Here is a 21957-nt window from a genome sequence, read left to right as displayed (position 1 = left end):
AACTTCTAAGCATAAAATGAAGAAGTTTGCATCGCTCAGAAGAAGATTTCAATCCTTCAAGATCTTTTTTATTCCTCGGGATCAAAGCACAGCTGCTGATTCATTGTATAGAATTGCTAGATCGTTTCACTGTGATTTAGTTTTTGATGATTGTTTTATTTCGGTCTAACTTCATAGATTACCTCTTGTTTGAATAATAAAATACCCTTTTGACGTCAATATATACATAAAATATTATATATATATATATATATATTAGAAACTAATATGTCCTTTTAAGATGGACGACATTTACGAAGTCCAATTCTGATTGTGAGATGATATTGGTTGACAGAGGTGCTTGATCATCACTAACAATGAAACAGTGAATTTCATGTGCTTCAAGAAGACAGAGAATCGTAAACGCCATATGATGAAGTTGGTTGGAGTAAGGTTTATCTTATTTGACATGTTGAAGGAGATCAACATATGTTTTGGATTGTGATATAAAAGATTGGAGCCGACTCGGCATTTGTAGAAGAAGCTTCAGTTGTCATTGAAGTTTTGACCAGATGAAAACTGAGGAGAATAAGAGATGGAAGTGATGACGAGAAAGACATGAAGAAAAGGATGATTCAATTGAAAACTAGAAAAAGAAACGATATATGTTTTTGAATCAGAAATGCTATGATACCATATAAAAGATTGATGACCTGATGATTGTATTGTTAACATGTTTAACCCATTTATAAATTAGTCGTTTGTGATATGTAAACTAAAGATCAACATTGATTTTTATATTAATAGATATTTACAAGATACTAAGTAAGTCTATATATATAAAAAAATGTAGATAAGAATTTACCTATAGTAACTAGATTAAGATCCGCGCCTTGCACATGATGAACGTTATATATATTAATTATTTTATAAATTATATGTTTTTACATATTATGAAATAATAAATATATATTAAATAATTAAAATCAGTAACTATTACATATACTAGTTTCGTGTCCGCGCTACGCGCGGATTACATCTTTACGATTAAAATTTTATTTTGACTACTTTGTAACATGATATGTTTGAATTTGTTTTAGAAATATATATTTGAGTATTTTTATTTTGTGATTAATTTAACTATATATATTACAGAAATAAATTAATTTAGAATAGTTTGTTGCATAAATTTTAGTAAACTTTTATGTAGCCCATCTTTTTAATTTTTGAATTCTTCTTATGAAAATGGTTATGAATAATGTATTCAAAATATTTTCTTCAATATTTATGTATTACTTTAAATAAAAGCAAACATATAATCTGATGATAAAACAAAAATTAAAAAGATACTTGAGATTAAAAAAAATATGAATGAAAAAAATACAGAGAATGGTAAGTAACAAACAAAGAGGCAGAATCACAAAGAATCATTTATCACACACCTATGATAAAATCAATTATGTGAGGCTGTGAGATATAGCGTTTGGCTAGACTACAAATAATAAAAATATAGACTTGATTTGTAAGCAATAATCTCAATTGTTTTGGTACTGAAAAGAGGTTAAAAGATTTTCGAAGAGGCTTAGATGGATTCAACCACATCTTTTGTTGTTTTTTTTTCCAATGCCTCAAATAATCTTTTAACTGTTTTATTCTTTCATGGATCACCCGTTTATGTGTTACAATCCCACGTTTAAATCCTTAGCTAAATTTGAGGATCAATTAAGATTGTAACACATAAATTTGCAACACATAAATGGTCCTTGCAACACATAAATTTCTAGATAGCAATTATGAGATTACTTAACATTTAAATCCTTGCAATCCCACGCCGAGTCACATAACAAATTTATTAGCTACAGAATCGGTGAGAGATGGCGACGGAACACATAATTTTGCGTTTTAGCTAAATTTATAGCAAAATCGTAGCGGTCCGTAGCTATATAGCGACGAATGAATTTCGTAGTTTTTCTATAGCTAATTAGCTATGAATTAGGTAGAGATTTTAGTTGTCGCGATTTATGTTACTCTATATTTTAAAATCAAAATATATTTATTATATATACACACAAACCTTGAATAAAAAAAATTAAATCTTAACTATAAGCCCTAAACAGAAAAAAAACTAAGATCTACTCATTATAAAAAGTTATAAGTTTATAAATCTGTTTTTCCAATCAATCTCAAACCCTAAACTTGACAACAAACTTTTATTTATCAACTCCCATATCCTTACTTTAAGTTAAATCCTTACTTTAAATCTTAAGTTAAAAATATAAATCTGATCATTTTAATCATAAATTAAGAACTTAATTTTTTTGAAAACCATGACCTTTAGTCTTAAATCCCAAATCCTATCACCTAAACCCCAAACCCTATTCCCAAAACCCAAATTAACCATATTCCCAAAATCCCAAACTTTAAATTAATCATAAACTTAACCTGTAAACTTAAAATTTTTAATTATTGAAATTAAATCATAACCATAAATCTAAAATATAACAAATATATATATATATATAAATTTTAAAATAAGTAAGAAAGGTCCCGACAAAAAAAAGAAGGAAGAAGCAAGAAAGGTGGATTGTTATTAGCCAATGTAATAGGAAGGTGAGGATTGCTCAGTTTATAATCTGAGCCGTTGATAGAAGTTTGATCTAACGAATACAATGCTTTGCATTTGATATTTTATTTTTCTGTATCTCATATCGCTCCAGATCTGTCGTTCTTATCTCTTAATTTCTTTTTCTCATCTTTCTCCGATCTGTCAATCTCTTCGTCACCTTTGCAATCCTCATCTCCTATTTATTCTCCGCTGGTGTAAAGCGTAGTCTCTTCTCCGGTCATCTTCTCGCTGGCCTTCTCTTCTCCTGTGGCGCAAGGCGGTGTAGTAGTTCAGTCTCATATACGGTCGTCTCCTCGGTGGTCGCAGTCCAGTCTCCTCTCTACTCCAATGAAGTCCAATCTCTTCTTTGCTCCTCGGTTTGGTCTCCACTCTGCTCCTCTGCGGTTCAGTCTTCTCTATATTCCCCCACAGTCGTAACTAAATAATATCAAACTAAATATTAAACTGGCCGAAACAGGATCCGTATGACTAAGATATCCCCGAAAGAAATAAGTAGCACATATCTTTTGAAGCTATGATTGGATTTCAGAGGTTTTTGGGAGAGTTTTTAGTTTGTTGATTAGATTGTGAAAGAAACGGTTTTGTGAGCTTTTTAAAAGAGGATCGTCATTAAAATCATCGCTGATGAGCAATATTAAATGTTAGCTGTTTTTTTTTTCTGTTGTCGTGAAGAGATCGAGAAATCCAAAAGTTTTAATCAAGGGATATAGGTTTTTAGTAATGTAGTTTGATATGATTGGTTGAATATTTTAAGCAGCACCAGATTCATTTCTTTTCGTTACGGTGGAATAGTCTTAGAATTAGGTTTGGGCCACTAAAACCAACAAACCTTTACTTATGGGCTGGATATCTTGTGTTTGAGGTCCATTCCGTGATGACAGGACAAAATGATTGGTGGAGAATTTTTATGCCCATGTGGCATCCTTTAGAAGTTCTTTAAATAGTACCTTTTATATAGTAGAATAATTAAATAATGCAAACATAAAATATTCTTTTTCTTAATGCTTCTTTCACTATCGACCAAATTGTAGTAAAATGATTTGTCTTAATAATTTTTTTTTCTTTTTTAACTATTATCTGTTTAGAAACTATAATATTAAACCATTGGTTCGATATCACGACTATCAAATATTCATAACATGAAAACAAATAAATAATAGTATTTTTTTATTATCACATATATATAAAGAATTATATATAAGTTATATATATTATAGTTTATATAAATTTTACAATATTTTTGTTTTTAAATAATTTTATTTTAAGAATTTTATTTTTCTTGTATTATTTTGAAAAGATGTTATTTAATATTAGTTAACAGTATCTTTATATATTTATCAACCATATTTATATACATTTACATACATATATATGTGCACATTGACGTAAACACCTTATAAATAAGTATTTACCACAACTGAATATCTTTTTTATTTTAAGTTAAAATATTCTTTTTCTTAATGTTTCTTCCACTATCGACCAAATTATAGTAAAATGATTTGTCTAAATAATTTTATTTTCTTTTTTAACTATTATCTGTTTAGAAACTATAATATGAAATCATTGGTTCGACATCACGACTATCTAAGATTCATAACATGAAAACAAACAAATAATAGTTACTTTTGATTATCACAGAGAAAAAAAACCAAAAACATCAAACATTTTAACCGAACAAACCAAATAAATATTGATTTAAAATGATAGATATATTTTATGAGATTATAAACCAAAACAAACTAAAAGCGAACTGATATACTTATTAAAAAATAACGAAACTAATAATCACATTCCAGGCAAGAGGCGAATTATTTCCTAGTTTTTAAATAATAGGGCTCCGTATACGATTCCATCTTCCACGCTGGTTACAGCAAGAAAAGAACTCTTCCAATAATTTAACATCACTTGCCATATAATCTAAACAATATTACAAATAACAATTTATGGAAACTAATTCTTGAAATTATAGAAAGATTAATAATGTTTTATTTATTACTTTTAATATTTATAAACTATAAAATATAATGAACAAAATTTTATATAAGATAATTATAATAGTTTTATTCTCTACTTGATGAATTGTATAAATTGTCATATGATTAGCATTAAAACTCAATAATCCAAACGATTTTTTTAACCGTGAATAGATAAATATCAATTATTGGTAAGATGCATATTAGTATTTATTTCACATTGAGAGAAATTTTTTTTTTAAATCACAATTTTACATACAATAGAAGTGAGTAGCTTTAACGGTCACACATTAATTAAAAGACAAAAGCAACATTAATTAAGTTACTTAAGGAGTTCTACTATCTATTCCCTCGAGTATTCCGTCAGAATATGCCATATTTTCTTGTATAAAAAGGCATATAAGCATCCAAGTTATTAATAGCAAAGCTCATCTAAGTTTCCACCTCCGGCCAGAGGGGCATTTTTACCTTTAAAATCATGTCCAGACTTGTACTGACTTTAATGCACAATCTGACCGGTGAAACTATAAAGCTCTTTCACTGCCGGAGTGTACCTTTCTCCGTTCTCTCCAGCCGCAACCACCACAAACTCCGACCAGTTCAACTTCCGAAGTTTGTGGCACTGGTCAGATTTTCTGGTGGTTGCTACTGAAGAGAAGATAGATCGGTATCTTCTAGCGGTGAAAGGCTTTATATTTTCATTGGTGAGATTGTTCATTCCACCGGTACAGTCTGAACGTGACTTTAATGGTAAAAATTCTCTTGTGGTCGAAGGTGGAAATTCTTGTTTGGATGAGCTTTGATCTTAATAACTTGGATGCTAATAACTCTGGTAAGTAAATTAAGTAATGTCGCTTTGTCATTTAATTATTAATTTCTGAATGAATAAATGTTAAAGCTGCACACTTCTCTTGCATGTCAAATTGTGGTTAAGATTTTGGTTCTTTTTTTTCAGTGTGAAATAATTACTATTATGCCTCTCAACAATAATTTATGTTTCATCTATTCATGGTTAAAAGTTTGTTTCTATTATTTATTTCTGAGCTATATAGACTATAGTATCATAAGATATTTGCTAATTTCTATGATCTTTTGTTATTATTACAATATGAGTCTTATCGATGTCTTTCCTTTCTTCAACTTTAACAAATAAAATATATCTTTTTTTTCTAAAAACAAATAATAAATGCTCAACATCTAAATTTTTAATATTCCTATTTTTCTTTACCATATGTTGTTATATTTAACTTATTTTCTAAATTTTTTGCAGAGGCGTTTGTTGACCAACGAAGATGTATACTTGGAAATGTAATTTCTGAAAATTATTTTTCCGGTGACTATGGTTGACACAGTTGTGATGTTCATGGCCAAGGCAGAGTTATTTATGTATGTAGATCCCTCCAACTATTGGCTCGTCCGACCAAAACAAGGTCCTTTCACCACCAAAATCTTTACCGGAAGAACTCCAGTTATCAGTGTGGGAACTTCCAAAAGATTTGCGATGACAAGATTCAGGTATCTTCAATTGTCCATCAAGATTTGGGAACCTTTCGGACAGTTCCCACATCGATGACTGGAGTTCTCCCAGTAAAGAATTTGGTGGCAAAAAGACCTTGTTTTGGTCGGACGAGTCCAGACTTGGAGGTAGGGGTGTGCATTTGGGTATTCGTTCGGATCCGGTTCGGATAATTCACGTCTTGGGTTTAAGGAGTTAAAGATTACAGCCCAATTCAGACATTTACAAATTTCAGTTCAGGTTTAGTTCGGATTTTTGTGGTTCAGTTTCGGTTCAAATAACCCGTTTATATTATTTTTAGAAAGCTAAAATTCATTAAATTTCATAAAATCTAAAACTAAAATATTATATAACATATAAATTTGAATAATGTATGCCACAATACCTTTACTTAATATAAAAAAATTGGTTTTATTTAACTATTTTGATAAAAAAACAAGAAATATTTCAAGTATTTTGATGTTTTGAGTATTGTTTAGCTGTTTAAGTATTTAAGTTTGACTCTTTGTATATATTTTCAAGTATTTTGGACAACTTCAACATATCTAATATTTTTAATATTTTGGAAATTAAATGTATAATTAATTAATAAATTTAAATATATAAATATTATTCGGATATATTCGGATACCCAAAATATTTTGGCTTGGACCAGGTTCGGTTTCGGTTCTCTAGATACCAAATTTAGAGACCATTTTTGTATCTAACCAGTTTGATTTCGGTTTGATACTACTTTTTCAGATTGGATTCGGTTTGGTTTTTCGGGTTCATGTTTTTTGTCCAGATCTACTTGGAGGGATCTCCATACATAAATAACATTGCCTTGGCCATCAAAATCACCAATGTGTCAACCATAGTCACCAAATTGTTTTTAAGCAATGACATCCCCAAGTATACCTCTTCTTTAGCCAATGCATGAACCTGTACAATTAAGAGAATGGACTGAATAAAATGACATATGGTCAAAAAAATTAAGAATAATAAAAAAATTATTGTTTAAGCATTTATTAAAAAACTGAGAAATAAGAGATTTGTTTCTTTGTTAAAGTTGAAGAAACCAAAGACATTGAAAAAACTCATTTTGTACTAAGCTAGCCAAAGATCATAGTGATTTGCATTATCATATGATACTGTGGTCTATAGAGCTCAAACTCAATAATCCAAATGGTTTTCTAACCACTGAGATAAAATCTACTCTATTAAAATAGAGTCCTAAATTTATCTACATTGGAAGTTGTCACTTAATTTTTGGACCTTTTCAAATTTATTACTAAAATACTTAATTTATGGATTATTTTAAGTTTGTAACAATAATATTTTATTAGATTCTACTAAGGTTATACAGCCGGACAACTAAAACTAAACCAATATTAAATCTATTAAACTTTATCCAATCTCTTAATCTAAAATTAAAATAAAACTAAACCGAGGGTTGTTATCCCCTTCTTATTATTTGAGGAGCACTTTTATAAATAAACCTTTATTCCATGTGTGATTCACAACTTTGCCATTTCTTAGGTGTCAACACTACATTTCACCTCACAACCTTTTTTAAATAATCCTCTTTGACCTAGACTAATTACATGTCATGCCATTGCCAAAAACATATAATATAGACTTGAAGGGCTCATGAGAAGGTGGTTTGAGGTCTTTGGGTAGGAAAGGAGTTTCACTCAGTTTAGTTTTTTAGTTATATAGTTCCTCATTCTTTTAGGAAATTATTCTTTGTAAATTTTTCCCAATGATGATCAATAAATTCAAAATTTCATCAAAAAAAAAAACATATAATATATGTTTCATTTTATGCATCTTGATTCTAAGCATTTATTCTAATCATCTTGCCAAAAACATATAGTCTCATTTCATGAACGTGTTCACTAAATTTAGAATATTGAAACTTTCTATACATCCATGTCACGACACTATTGTATAAAATGTGAACTCTATGAATAATATAATTTATATGCGCCCTTTTAAGTTATATCGATACTTTTTAACATCCCTATCAACTCGAGATAATATTATGTCATTGGCCATCATATTATATAATTTTTCTAATTTATATTATATAATATACTATACTGAATAAACCAGAAACAAGATGATATACTATGTTGTGCGATTTGTCTGTGTTGTTCTATATTAGTTAGTTATTATTAGTAATATATTATTAATAATAAGTTAGCATAATAGTTGTGTAAACTCAATCACATCAACAATATAATCGTATTTTTATTCTGATTATACACGTTTAGATACGATACGAAGATATTACTCGAAAATGAAACATATAGTCAATGATATATTTGAATGAATCGGAAAAAAACACTGTCATTGGATCTTGATTAAGCTATATTTCCTTAATGGAGTAAATCTCGGTGTCAAATATTGAATGCTCCAATTCAAAAGATTAATGAAAGTTGTCATGAAATTTGAGTCAATCAAATATTCTCGAAATGATTGACTTCCGTGTTTGTGGTATTTCAATTATGGGAAGTCTATTGTATTCTTTCCAATTTTAGAGGATACTATTCGCACTGATTGATCAATCATGACATATGTGATAGTAACATAAGATGTTAAATCCCTATGGTCCAAATTTTGAATAAATATGCGATTAATTATGGATTTTTGGGCGTGATTTTAGGGGTATATGCAATTATGGATTTCTTAGTCAATATAATTTTCTTATGTCCATTCATATATCTATAATACTAAACAAAATCACTAAAAATTATTAACCTTGATGGTATGTGGTATAATGCACAATGTACCATCAAAATTTATGTTAAAGAACTACACAACAAGGTCCATTGTCTACTCTGTTCTAACTGAATCATATCATAAGCATTTCAAGCTTTGTTGTGTAGATTTTACACAAACTCTGTTAAAGACACTTGTGAAATAACACTAAAACATTTTAGATATATTTCTAAGTTATTTGAAAAAGAGTATACATTCGTTATATTTGTGACTATTGTTCTTGATGTATGACTTTGCTCACTATGATTCATGTATTGAAAATATAACTGATCTTCATTAGTGTTCATTGTTACATTAGTCTAATTGAATCTTTTCGAATATTACTGATATTTTTAGCAATTGTTTGTGTTATATAACTTTGAATCCTTAACCAAGTTCGTAGCAATGAGTGTTTTAACCTCCTATGTATCTATTCCATTAACATATAAACTTAAGCTGTAATTTTTTTAATGGACAAAAAGAAATCAAAATATATGCAAAAAGAAAGGTATAAATAAAGATTGTTTTTGGTTGACAAAAAAAGATTGCTTTTTAATGAGTTTTTATTATGTCTTTCGTTATGATAGAAATCTCACGAATTTCAAGGTAATCTTTAAAACATCAATAGTATTTTTATTTTTAAAATATGAATATATGAAATATGGTGATCTATTTAATTTAAATGTTAAATTTCGTGTGCACGTTAGTTTCGAACTTTACGTATTTAAAAAAGTGTAATTTGGTAAGATCTGATTATGTGCATAAAGTAATAATATACTCTACCCCATCACCGAACTATAAAGCTTAAATTTGGACAGTTAATATTTCAAATAATGTTATTATTTAATTAGCCCATAGTTTCTTTTAAATTTTAAATGTCTATATAAAATACCACTATTTTTATTTTAGATAAGACCCAATAATATGTTATATAACTCAAATAATACAAACCTAATATAAGAATGTAACCAACATAGAAAGTTGAAATAATGAAGTAAAATATAAATACAAATTTTTTTATATTCTCATCCCGCACAAGGTGCGGGTTACCACCTAGTATACTATTATATTAACAATACAATAACTCTAACTAGACCTCATGCTGGTATATACGATCGTATTTGCTTCTCTTGAGATCATAAACTGCAACAAAGAAACATTAGATTAATTAATATTTTTCTCTATCTTTCATTATAATAATTGAAAGAAGATAGTATACTGTAATTATGGTCAGTTGATAGACTTTTAATGCATTTCTGCTTGGTTCTTTCTTACGATGACACGCACATTTAGATTGAGATCACTTTTCTCTGTTAAACTTAGAGAATGTCAGTAGATAAGATTCAATCATATAGAGATTATATCATGTTCATCTTTTATGTTAAATAAATAATATTTTTTTACCATAGCTCTAAATACAATTCATACATGTGTCTTTTATGTTAGATTAGATATTTTGTAATTCAAATAAGATTAATATCTAATAATTTGGTAAATACAATCATTATCTAAAAGAATATTAGAAACATGTTATCAAGAACAGATTTGATCGAAACTTTACTTACATGTCTTGCAAACAAAATAGCCACTAACAACTTAATTTGATTTCTTTATTTTGTTATTCTCTTATATTTTTTTTTGGTAAAATATTCTCTTATATTTGATAAGGTAATATATAATTTTCAAGACTGTGTCCCTTATATTCTGAGCTCTCTATTTATTAACCTACAATCTACATCCGAAATATTGTATATCTTAACTTCTTATAACAACTTCTACAAAATATGGGAATCAGATCTATCAATCCTTTCAAATACGTAAATCAGAATATCTTAACGAGATTTATTATCTTAAAAGTAAATCCAAAAATGTCTGTTCCAAATATATAAGATCTTTTTGATAAATAAAATTGAATTTACTCTCCATATCAAACTAATAAATTACAAACTAAACATCTAATCTATTAACCACTTAAAAATGATTTAATATGAAATATTTGATTATTTAAATTAATAATAAACAACAATAATTTTATTTTTTTCTAATTATAACAAAATCTGTTGAGAAAAAATCCAACAAAATCCAGCAAAATCTTACTTCAAAATTTAAATATTTTATAAAAAAATATTTCAATTAATTTTGTAATTAGTAATATAATATTGTTATAAATCAATGTTAACTAAAATTATATTATTCTATAATTATATTCTGTATTATATAAAAACAGAAGTGTTATATGAATAAAATATGAAAAAAAATATTAAATAGGTAAATTAACAAATTTTATTTTTAAAATTGTTTCATTTAAATAAATTATCACTCATCATAAAACTGGGTTAAAATTCGTAAACTATATATAATACTTATACAAAAATAAATTTATTAGAAACTCTCAACAATATATTGTTTTAAATGTTTATATACAAAATATAATAGTATATAATAATAACATTTAGTTCATATACTATTTAAAATATATTATTAGAAAAATATGAAAGTTTAATAATTCATTTAAAATATTAATGACAAATCAAATTTTAATTATAAATATATATTTTATTTTAATTATAACAAATCTGTTGAGAAAAATTTACAAATATTACCAAAAATTCAAATATTTTTTATAAAATAAAGTATTGATGTAGTAACAAAAAATATTCAAAATTCATGTAATCTTCCAAACTCAAATATAGTAGTGTAATTTTTCAAATTTTTCTTGATAAAATATAACATTTTGAAAATAATTATTCAAACTCAATATGATAATATTTCAAATTTATAAAAGATAAAATCATAGATAATAAATAATAAATTTTTGAAATGACTAGGAAAAAACAAAATATATATGTTGTGAAAAATAAAGGAATCTAATATTTTGAACTCTTAATTAAAAAAACTTAATATCATAACATTTAAAAATATCCTATATCAATAAAATTTACTAAAATAATATGATAGATGCTACTATGTAAAATAATTGGTTTATATTATTTAAACAAAACCATGTTTTTTACTTATAAATCCCATAAAACACTAAAATAATATATGTTAAAGTATATATTTTTAACACACAACATGTAAATATTAATTATCTTAAACATATTTATTTTCTATAATACAAATAATTAAATTTTAAAAATATATTATAGCAAAATGTATAAATTAAAAAAATATTTTGGAAGAAGTTATCTATTTGATTATTTCATATTGTTATTTTATTGTACCTAACTTGAAAATATATTAGTAAGCAATAAAATTAATAACAAAGTAAAATATATTAAACAAATCACTATATATTAATAACGTCGAATAAGAAATATAAATAAAAATATTATAGAGTTACACAATATATAATACAAAAATAAAAGTTATATATTTAAAATATTTATAATAATATCAAATACATTTATAAATGAAAAATATCCGCACGACCGTGCGGGTTAAAATCTAGTATTAATTATTGTTGAGACGCATATTAGTAATTGTTTCACACTGAGAGAAATAAAAAAAAAAATCTAAACCACAATTTAACGTGGAGTAGAAGTGTGCAGCTTTAATATTCATGCATTCATAAATTAATAATTAAAAGACAAAATCTCCCTATATATTAAATAAAAAATCACGTTAGTGATTTTTGGTGATGTGTCGCTCATAAGTAAAGTTTCAAGAAATTATTATAATTTGATTGGTCGATTATTCTTAATTTTTATTTATTTAATTTAGATCTAAAAATTTAAGGTAAGTCTAAAATAATTTAGCATCACTTGCCATATAATCTAAAAAATATTACAAATAACAATTTATGGAAACTAATTCTCGAAATTATAGAAAGATTAATAATGTTTTATTTATTACTTTTAATATTTGTAAACTATAAAATATAATGAACAAAATTTTATATAAGATAATTATAATAGTTTTATACTCTACTTGATGAATTGTATACAAATCCCCCTATATATTAAATGAGAAGTCACTTTAGTGATTTTTGGTGACGTATCGCTCATAGGTGAAGTTTCAAAAAATTGTTATAATTTGATTGGTCGATTGTTCTTAATTTTTATTTATTTAATTTAGATCTAAAAATTAAGGTAAGTCTAAAATCATTTAACATCTTTTGCCATATAATCTAAAGAATATTACAAATAACAATTTATGGAAACTAATTGTCGAATTTATAGAAAGATTAGTAATGTTTTATTTATTACTTTTAATATTTATAAACTATAAAATATAATGAACAAAATTTTATAGAAGATAATTATAATAGTTTTATACTCTACTTGATGAATTGTATACGAATATAATTATATAATAACTATTTTAAATATTAAAAAATCCAAACATGTTTATTAATATTATTTTTAAATTATTTATTGTTGTTTAAAGAATAAATTTATCAGAATTTTAAAATAATTTATAAAATGCTATAAATTATTTATAAAGATATAAACCTACTATATATTGATTGAGAAATCACATAAGTCATTTTTTATTACGTGTCGATCATAAATGAACTCTTCAAATTGTTATAATTTGATTGATCGATGATTTTTAATTTTATTTATTATAATTATATCTAAAAGGAAAGGATAATTCAATTACCACTTTCAAAATAATCTACATAATTTTAGAAATAATTATTTATGGTAACTAATTGTTGAAACTATGACAGAGTAATAATGTGATCAAATATTTTATATATTTATAAATTACATAAAATAAGAAACAATAATGTTTATTTGAATTGATATAATGATTTTATATTTGTATATACAGTATCATTATAACTATTAACGTCTAATAAATTCCATTCATGCTTTATAAATCATTTATTAAATTATAAATAAATTTATAAAATTATTTATATTGACTTATCAGATGTTTTAAATTATTATAAGATGTTCTAAGTCATTTATAGAAGATTATATATTAATTTATAAAATGTATTTTGAAAATATTTTTATATTAAATGAGAACTCACTTAATTAATTTTTTCTTAGGTGTCTTTGAGTTTTAGAAAAACTATTATAATTTGATTCGTTAATAGATTTTCTATTTTATTTATTTTATGAGTAAAAAAATCACTTCTAGAACCAATTTTTATCAGTATCCAAATTATATAAATATATTTCATAATTTAATTTATGGTAATTAAATATGTGATTTATATAAAATATATGTAATGCTCATAAAATCATTTTATTACTCAAGTATTTATAAACTATATAATACATTTCAAAAGTAATTTATATAATTGATATAGTAGTTTTATATTCCTATGTATTTGAATATGAACATCTAGAGAATGTGTAACAATCATATGGTTTTATCTTTTAATCTTAATAAAGACATATGACTTTAGCTATAAATTATTTAAAAATCAAATGTTTCAAAACTACATACCTTCAAAACTCATTTTTATTAAAAACTGAATTATGAATATTATATATAACTAATTTTAGTAAAAAATTTCAATACAAAATATCAACAGATATTTAAAATAGTCATAATCATCTTTTTCAAAAATAATTATTCTTTAAAAATATTTAACAGTAAACACATATACAATTTTTGATGATGAAAAAATATCTTAATTTGACAAACTATAATAAATACATTGTTACAAAACATTCAAATCCGCAAACTAATAATCACATTTCGGGCAAGAGGTGAATTATTTCCTAGTTTTTAAATAATAGGGCTCCGTATACGATTCCATCTTCCACGCTGGTTACAGCAAGAAAAGAACTCTTCCAATTATTACTTTTGAGAATTATTTTTCCAACCATTTTTTGTGGAAAGTCAAATTTACGATGAAACCATAAACGAGAAATAAAGCAGAGATCATCCAACAAAAACACAAAGGAAGGAAAGAGAGAGATCATTTCTTCAATCTGCTTCTTTTTCTTCTCCAATCCTTGCAGTGAGGGACCCTTTGTGTGTTATTACAATGTCGAACCAAACGTACAGATTCGGCTTCTTCCGTCGGAAGTATCATCACGCAGCATCGGTGGCACCACCTGAGGTCAAGATCCTTTTCGAGAATTACTCCGAGAAAGGGGTCATGTCTGTCGATCATCTCCTTAGGTTTCTAACAGACGTTCAGAAACAAGATAAAGCGACGAGAGAGGAAGCTCAAGCGATCGTCAATGCCTCATCCTCTCTTCTTCATCGCAATTGTCTCCACCTTGATAATTTCTTTAAATATCTTTTCGGTGTTGACAACTCTCCTATCGCTTCTCATGCGGTAATAATACTCTCTTAACTTTTCTTACAGAGATTAATGATCCTTGAAATGTATTTTTTTTTTTTTTTTTTTTGCAGGTGCATCAAGACATGGATGATCCATTGTCACATTATTTTATATTCACGGGGCATAATTCGTATTTAACGGGTAATCAGCTGAGTAGTGACTGCAGTGAAGTACCAATAATAGAAGCATTGCAAAAAGGTGTCAAGGTCATTGAATTGGATCTTTGGCCAAATTCTGATGAAGACGGTATCGATGTTGTTCATGGAAGGTATAGTCGTCATTTAAGTGCTTGATATTCTCTTCTGGTATTTTGATTAAAGTCTATTGAACCAATATCATATAGGACTCTCACGTCACCTGTGGAGCTGATCAAATGTCTTAGAGCTATTAAAGCGCACGCCTTTGATGTATCTGATTATCCCGTTGTTGTAACTCTTGAAGACCATCTTACTCCACAACTCCAGGCTAAAGTTGCTGAGGTGTGTGTGTGTGAGAGCTTGTTTTGCGGTTCTGTGATGATAACATTAGATGGTCTTATTTTATTTTATCTTTGCTGTGTTAACCTTAGATGCTTACTGAAACATTTGGAGACATGTTGTTTGCTCCTCCTCCGGGAGAATGCTTAAAGGAACTCCCATCGCCCGATTTTTTGAAAAAACGTATTCTCATTTCGACCAAACCTCCCAAAGAGTATAAGGAATCAAAACATGAGCATGTTGTGAACAAAGGTAACAACACTTCAGGTGGTGGTGACAAGGTTTGTGAAGCAACACATCATGTTAATTTGTTTTAGTTTTGTGGGTTTTTCATACGTCAAGTTCTTTTTATATATAGTTCTTTCTCGTTACAGAATGTTTCAGAAGGAGATGAGGATGAAGATGAGGACGAGGATGATGATGATGAAGTAGACCAGGTTACGAAGAGTGCAGCACCGGAATACAAGCATCTGATTGCAATCCAAGCTGGGAAACCGAAAGGCGGAATGACTGAATGTTTGAAAGTGGATCCTGATAAAGTACGACGGCTTAGCTTGAGTGAAGAACAACTTGAAGATGCATCAGAAAAATATGGCACACAGATTGTGAGGTATCCTCATGAATTCTTGCTAGCTAATATTTTTCTTCAAAAAAAAAGGTTACTACTGTTTTAATAATAATAATAATAATAATAAAAAACAACATATTCAGTTGCCCTATGTTTTAAGAAACTGAGCTAATTATGAAGTAATGTAGGTTTACTCAGCAGAATGTGCTTCGGATTTACCCAAAAGGAACTAGAATTATGTCATCAAACTACGACCCTCTGGTTGGTTGGAGCCATGGTGCTCAAATGGTGGCTTTCAATATGCAGGTTTCCTCTTCATTGTGTTACATTCTCACAATAGATCAAATCATAGTTGCACGAAAATTTAGAATTCTTGATATGACTTTTCCTTGTACAGGGACAAGGAAAATCATTGTGGATAATGCGAGGAATGTTTAGAGCCAACGGAGGATGTGGCTACGTCAAGAAACCCGATATTTTGCTTAACAACAACGCTATATTTGACCCCCAAGCTTCATTACCTGTCAAAACAACACTAAGGGTCAGTGACTATATCATCTGTTCTGTTAAAAAAAAACTCATGAAGTTATAATGTTTTTTTAATTTCTTTACACATCTTTTAGGTAACTATATACATGGGAGAAGGATGGTATGATGATTTTCCCCGCACACACTTCGATAGTTATTCCCCACCTGATTTCTATGCCAGGGTATGAAACTCTCACCATAAGTTTTAACTTCCAGGCTGAAACTGATACAATGTTTCGGATTGATTTTCTCAGGTCGGAATTGCTGGAGTTCCCGTGGATACTGTAATGAAGAAGACGAAAACCTTAGAAGATGATTGGATACCAGCTTGGGAGGAGGTTTTTGAGTTTCCGTTAACAGTTCCACAGCTTGCTCTTCTGCGTATAGAAGTACTTGACTATGACATGTCGGAGAAAGATGATTTTGGAGGTCAAACTTGCTTGCCAGTTTCGGAACTGAGGCAAGGAATACGTGCCGTTCCTCTGCATAACGAGGATGGGGTCAAGTGTAGATCCGTGAAGCTTCTTGTGCGGTTCGATTTTGTGTAATTATGCAACTTGCAAGGATGGTTTTCGATTTTAGCGTTTGTAACGGTTCATGGTTTGTGCTGGTTTAATAAAGTTTGTGACATTCACTTGATTGCACATCTTAGAGTCTGTTTATAATTTCTCAAAAATCTATCTATATATCAACAACATTTTTTTGTGATACAGTTCGTGTATTGTTCTACTCGTCAAAATATTCCAGCCTGATTATACAAGAACAAGTTTTCTGTGACACTATGATGTGTCATTCAACTCGGCGAGGGACTAAACCAGTCGAGGCAATTTGACATTAGGGTGAAAGCTCGTCCGTCGGAATGATTTCATTTTGCTCCTTCGTGTGTTTCTTCCATAACCAGCCTAATTGCTTCCCCGTGGATATATGAAAATATGACTTTATTGGCAATCCATTTGTAATGTTTACCATCTATTGTGATGTAATGGACACTTCATATTTTAAGTTGATGTGCTTCTCATTTGTCATCAGGTAGCTTACCGTCATCCAAATATTGTAAGATGGGAAGCCTCTAATCGACAATGTGAGATCAGTGTCCACATCAGTACTATCAATGTCCATGCTAGTTGGCTCACCAATGATACCGACTGGAGCAACGACTGAGGTAATTTAACGCAATGCTTGGTCGTTTGGGCTACTGGATAAACATAGATAATGTTTAAAGAACCGGTAGACAGTTTGTGAAAACATTTGGAGCCCCTTGAGCCTTAAGAACCACGTCGAAACCGCTCTGTTAAGACTTTCAACAAATAATTGATAGTATCCTGCATCTTTCTCTTCAGCAGTAAAGTGTGCTTATCCCATAGCTATGTTCAACGCAGTCATGGTATCACTAGGATCAAATTCCCTTGGGAAAGACAAGACTTTTAGCTTATTATAATAGTTTGTAATATCAATCTGCTCAGTCTGTAACACCGTATTCTGATCAGTAGTAGTGGTAGTAGGGACGTTGCTGGTATTATTATTAAGCGAAGTAGGAGTAGGTAGATCAGATTGGGCATGTGGTGAACTCCCCCTGGATGGAGGAGCCGGTAAGAGCCAATCCTCAATAGTATTATCGTAGTAATTAGTAGGAGGGCTAACGTAATCCTCTGAATCAACATCAGGGAACTTTGATTCAGAAAAAACAACATCCCTGCTCAAAAAAAAATCTTTTGTAGTGAGATCATAGAGCTGCCATGCTTTCTTGCCATAGGGGTAACCCACAAATATGCATCTTCGACTGCGATCGCCAAACTTATCTTTATCTCTGGACCGGCGATGTGCAAAGCACAAGCATCCAAAGACTCGTAGTTGATCGAATTCAGGCTTCTTATTGAAGAGGAGCTCGTAAGGTGTTTTTCCATGGAGAACTTGCGATGGTGTGTGATTGATTAGATGAGCTGCTGTGAGTATACTTTCGCCCCAAAATGATGGAGGAAGGCGAGCTTGGAACAGACACGCTCGAGCAATGTTAAGGATGTGTCGATGTTTCTTCTCAACGCGTCCGTTCTGTTGTGGTGTGTCAACACAAGAAGTTTGATGTTCAATACCATTGTCCTTGAAGTATTTCCGAAGTACTAAGAACTCTGAACCGTTATCAGTTCGTATCTTTTGAACTTGTTTCCCAAATTGCCGCTCACAGAGAGCAAAGAATTGCTTTAGGAGCTCTGAAACTTCGGATTTCTCTAACACTAAATAAATCCACACCGCTCTAGAGTAGTCATCGACAATAGTTAGAAAGTATTTAGCTCCACATGACGAAGAGGTTCGATAAGGACCCCATACATCACAGTGTATCAAAGATAATGCAGAAGAAGCTTTATTAGAACTATTTTGAAAAACACAACGAGTCTGCTTGGCTCTAAAACAGATCTCACACGAGTTTGCTTGATCAGAATCAAAACCAACACTACAAGAAAACAACAATTTAGAGACTTCTCTTGCAACTACAACCGGTGGTTGCAAAATTATGTGACTAATTTCAAACTAATTTGCAACTATTTTACAACTACAAAGAATAAGTCATAGATTAGTTGCAAATATGCAACCACAACCAATTGTAGTATTTAAGTTGCTTTTTTGAAACACATTTGTGACGTTTTCGTAACTAGTCAACATAGTCGCAATACAGTAGCATTATTAAAACCAATTTACAACTACATATGTTGTTGCGAACTTGTAGTTATAAATTAGTCACAAAACTATGTAATACTCGTAGTTGCAAAATGGTAGCTGTAGCTTTGCAACGATGTTGCGACTACTTGGTTTAGTTAAAAGCGAACAAGTCACAAATTAGTTGCAAATTTTCCATACATATATTATAAAACAATTACATATAATACTTTGAATGATGCAGGTATTTTAATGGCTACCTTTCATGTATCTAAACCATGTAATTGACGTAAAATGTATTTTGAGGTTTAGTTGCAACGTTAATACAATTATTTTGTATCTTTTTTGTAACTCTTAAATGTGTTGTAGTTGCAATGTAGTAGCAAATAGTATCATTGCTTATAATTATATAAGTTTAATTGTTCATATGCTTTATTTTAATTACATATCAATACTTAATAATCAAATAAATAAAATTATATCTTGAATAAATTTGAGTCATTTAAAAAAATGGATATGACCACACAACTAACACATTTGTACAATTTCATGTTTATCTTTTGAATTTGGATTGTAAATTATAAAATTAACAATCATTTTATGCAATGCCTCATAACTTAGTATATAACTTGTATATATAAAAATTATTTTGAAGCTAGACCACTCTAAGATGATTATAAGTTATTTTGGGGTCTAGGGTATAACTTTCACATTTTTTCATCAGTAGTTGCAAAATAGTTACAATATTGTCCATAGTTTTACACGTCAGTTATTCTGTAACTTATTTGCAACTGTTAAGAGTACGGTAGTCGCAATGTAGTAACTTATTTTGTGACCGATTTACTACTACAAACATTTATAACTAATTTGTGACTACCAATATTTCTTTTCAGCCATAGTTACATTGGAGTATCAAATATATAGTCATTTACATTAAGAGTTTTCTAAGTCTGCCTTCATTTAATATATAATCATATATCTTCTTTTACATATATTTCGAAAATAAATATGATATGTAGAGTTTAGGGTTTCATTAGCTAAATCTGTTTTAATAATTAGACAAATATATCATTTTAAATTTTGTTTACCATAAATCATTAATAAATAACATAATAAAACATCTTTTTGTAGCATTTTAGTAACTTAAGACACCCAAATGGTTATATCTTCAAAAAACATATGTTACCTAAATGTAATACATTCATGTGTAATGATTTGGATTTGGGTTGAAATTTTTTCAACTAGATTGTTCTACAGAAATGATTATACTCTCTTTACTTAATATATATATAATAGCATGCCTTTTTCAGATATTGTAGTTTTTTAAAGTAATGAGATTAATTTTAAGGTTTAGGGTATTGTTAGCCACTATTTTGCAACCATTTGACCTAGTGTACTCGCAGTTTAGTAGCATAATTTGGCTAATAAAATTTAACTAGAAATTAGAAAGCTTACTTCTGATTGGTCAATTTCCAAAGGGAAGGATTGGCTTTGTTCTTCCATCACCGTTGAGATTAGTAAATCTAACGGCCAAGACTTAATCAGATTTTCTTATTTCCTTCCTCTTCTCTGCTTTCTCCTTGTTAGTTTCTCACCGACTGAACCTTTTTTCATCTTCTTCTTGTTCTCTTCTCTCCTCGTCACTTTATTTTCTTTTTCTTTTTTCCTCTTACGTCTCTCTTAGTCTTCTTTATCTTCATGTACTTATGCTATTTCTAACTGATTTTTGTTTTGTTTACAGATCTGAGAAGGACCAGTGATGAAACGGGAAGCGGAAGTGGTGGTGTAACGGAGCATACGCGCCGGAGGTGGTGGTGGCGTGACGAATCGGAGGAACCGCAGATGCTGTATGTATCAGACCAACAGCAGTGGCTTCCCGACCAGATCCAGTCGTCGCTTCAGATGGAACCACTCCGAGTCGTCGTGGTGCCGTTCAACCGGAGCCGGTGGAGAAGCCGGTGGCGGAATCCGTGCCGCCGTGGCTGAACCCATAGAGATGATGATGGTGTATTTGTGTGTATATATATCTGTATTTATCTTTGTAATTTTACTTTCTAATTAATTAAACTAATATTTTAATTTTAATTCCGAAATAATATTTAAAATTCAATATATTTTAGTTTTAAAATTAATTATTAATTTTAAATAGTTTATTAATCATTAATTCTTGCAATTTAATTAGTCAGAATATAAATATCGTCGTTGCTAAATAGTCATAAACCTTTGTGACTAGTTTGTAACAAACATAAACATTGTCGTAAAATTAGAAAAGAGACTAATTAGAAACTACGTGTTGCGACTAATGAGAGACAAAAAGCTTGGTCTTAAAATTTTGTCCAGCTGCAATGTTAGTTACAAGTTAGTCGCTTATATACAACCAATTGCATCGTCTTACTCTGGTTGCTATTTTGCAACTAACTTGCGACTTCTTTTTTTTGCGACGAAGGATTTCTAACTACACATAGTAGTTGCAAAATAGTTACATTACCTTAATTTGCAACTAACTTGTAACTATTCTTGTAGTTGTAAACCTGATGTTTTCTTGTAGTGCAAGTTTGTCTAAAAACGGTAAAGAAAATAAAACCCTAAATGAGGGATGTCCAAGCCGCCGGTGCCACAGCTCTGAAGTAGATGAATTCTT

General features: G+C 29.0%; 1 protein-coding gene across 1 annotated transcript; it reads left to right on the top strand.

Annotated features, from left to right (window-relative positions):
* The first annotated feature begins 14546 nt into the window (after positions 1-14546).
* Positions 14547-17372, top strand: LOC106388407 (phosphoinositide phospholipase C 7). The gene is made up of 9 exons (XM_013828473.3): positions 14547-15086; positions 15164-15360; positions 15436-15571; positions 15661-15849; positions 15943-16178; positions 16325-16442; positions 16534-16677; positions 16760-16846; positions 16919-17372. Exons 1-9 carry the CDS (start codon positions 14790-14792, stop codon positions 17210-17212), a joined length of 1698 nt encoding a protein of 565 aa, XP_013683927.2. The 5' UTR covers positions 14547-14789; the 3' UTR covers positions 17213-17372.
* Positions 17373-21957: the final 4585 nt, after the last annotated feature.

The sequence above is a fragment of the Brassica napus genome, chromosome A4, assembly GCF_020379485.1.
Source record: "Brassica napus cultivar Da-Ae chromosome A4, Da-Ae, whole genome shotgun sequence".
Lineage (NCBI taxonomy): Eukaryota > Viridiplantae > Streptophyta > Magnoliopsida > Brassicales > Brassicaceae > Brassica > Brassica napus.
The sequence above is the reverse complement of the archived record's forward strand: the minus strand, read 5'-3'. Positions and strand labels throughout refer to the sequence as shown.

Bases quoted from the DNA above. Each gene is read 5' to 3' on its own strand.
- LOC106388407 (XM_013828473.3), top strand. From the start codon at position 14,790: ATGTCGAACCAAACGTACAGATTCGGCTTCTTCCGTCGGAAGTATCAT. The intron at 15,361-15,435 runs GTATAGTCGTCA...AATATCATATAG, and splicing joins ATCGATGTTGTTCATGGAAG to GACTCTCACGTCACCTGTGG. The intron at 16,847-16,918 runs GTATGAAACTCT...TGATTTTCTCAG, and splicing joins CACCTGATTTCTATGCCAGG to GTCGGAATTGCTGGAGTTCC.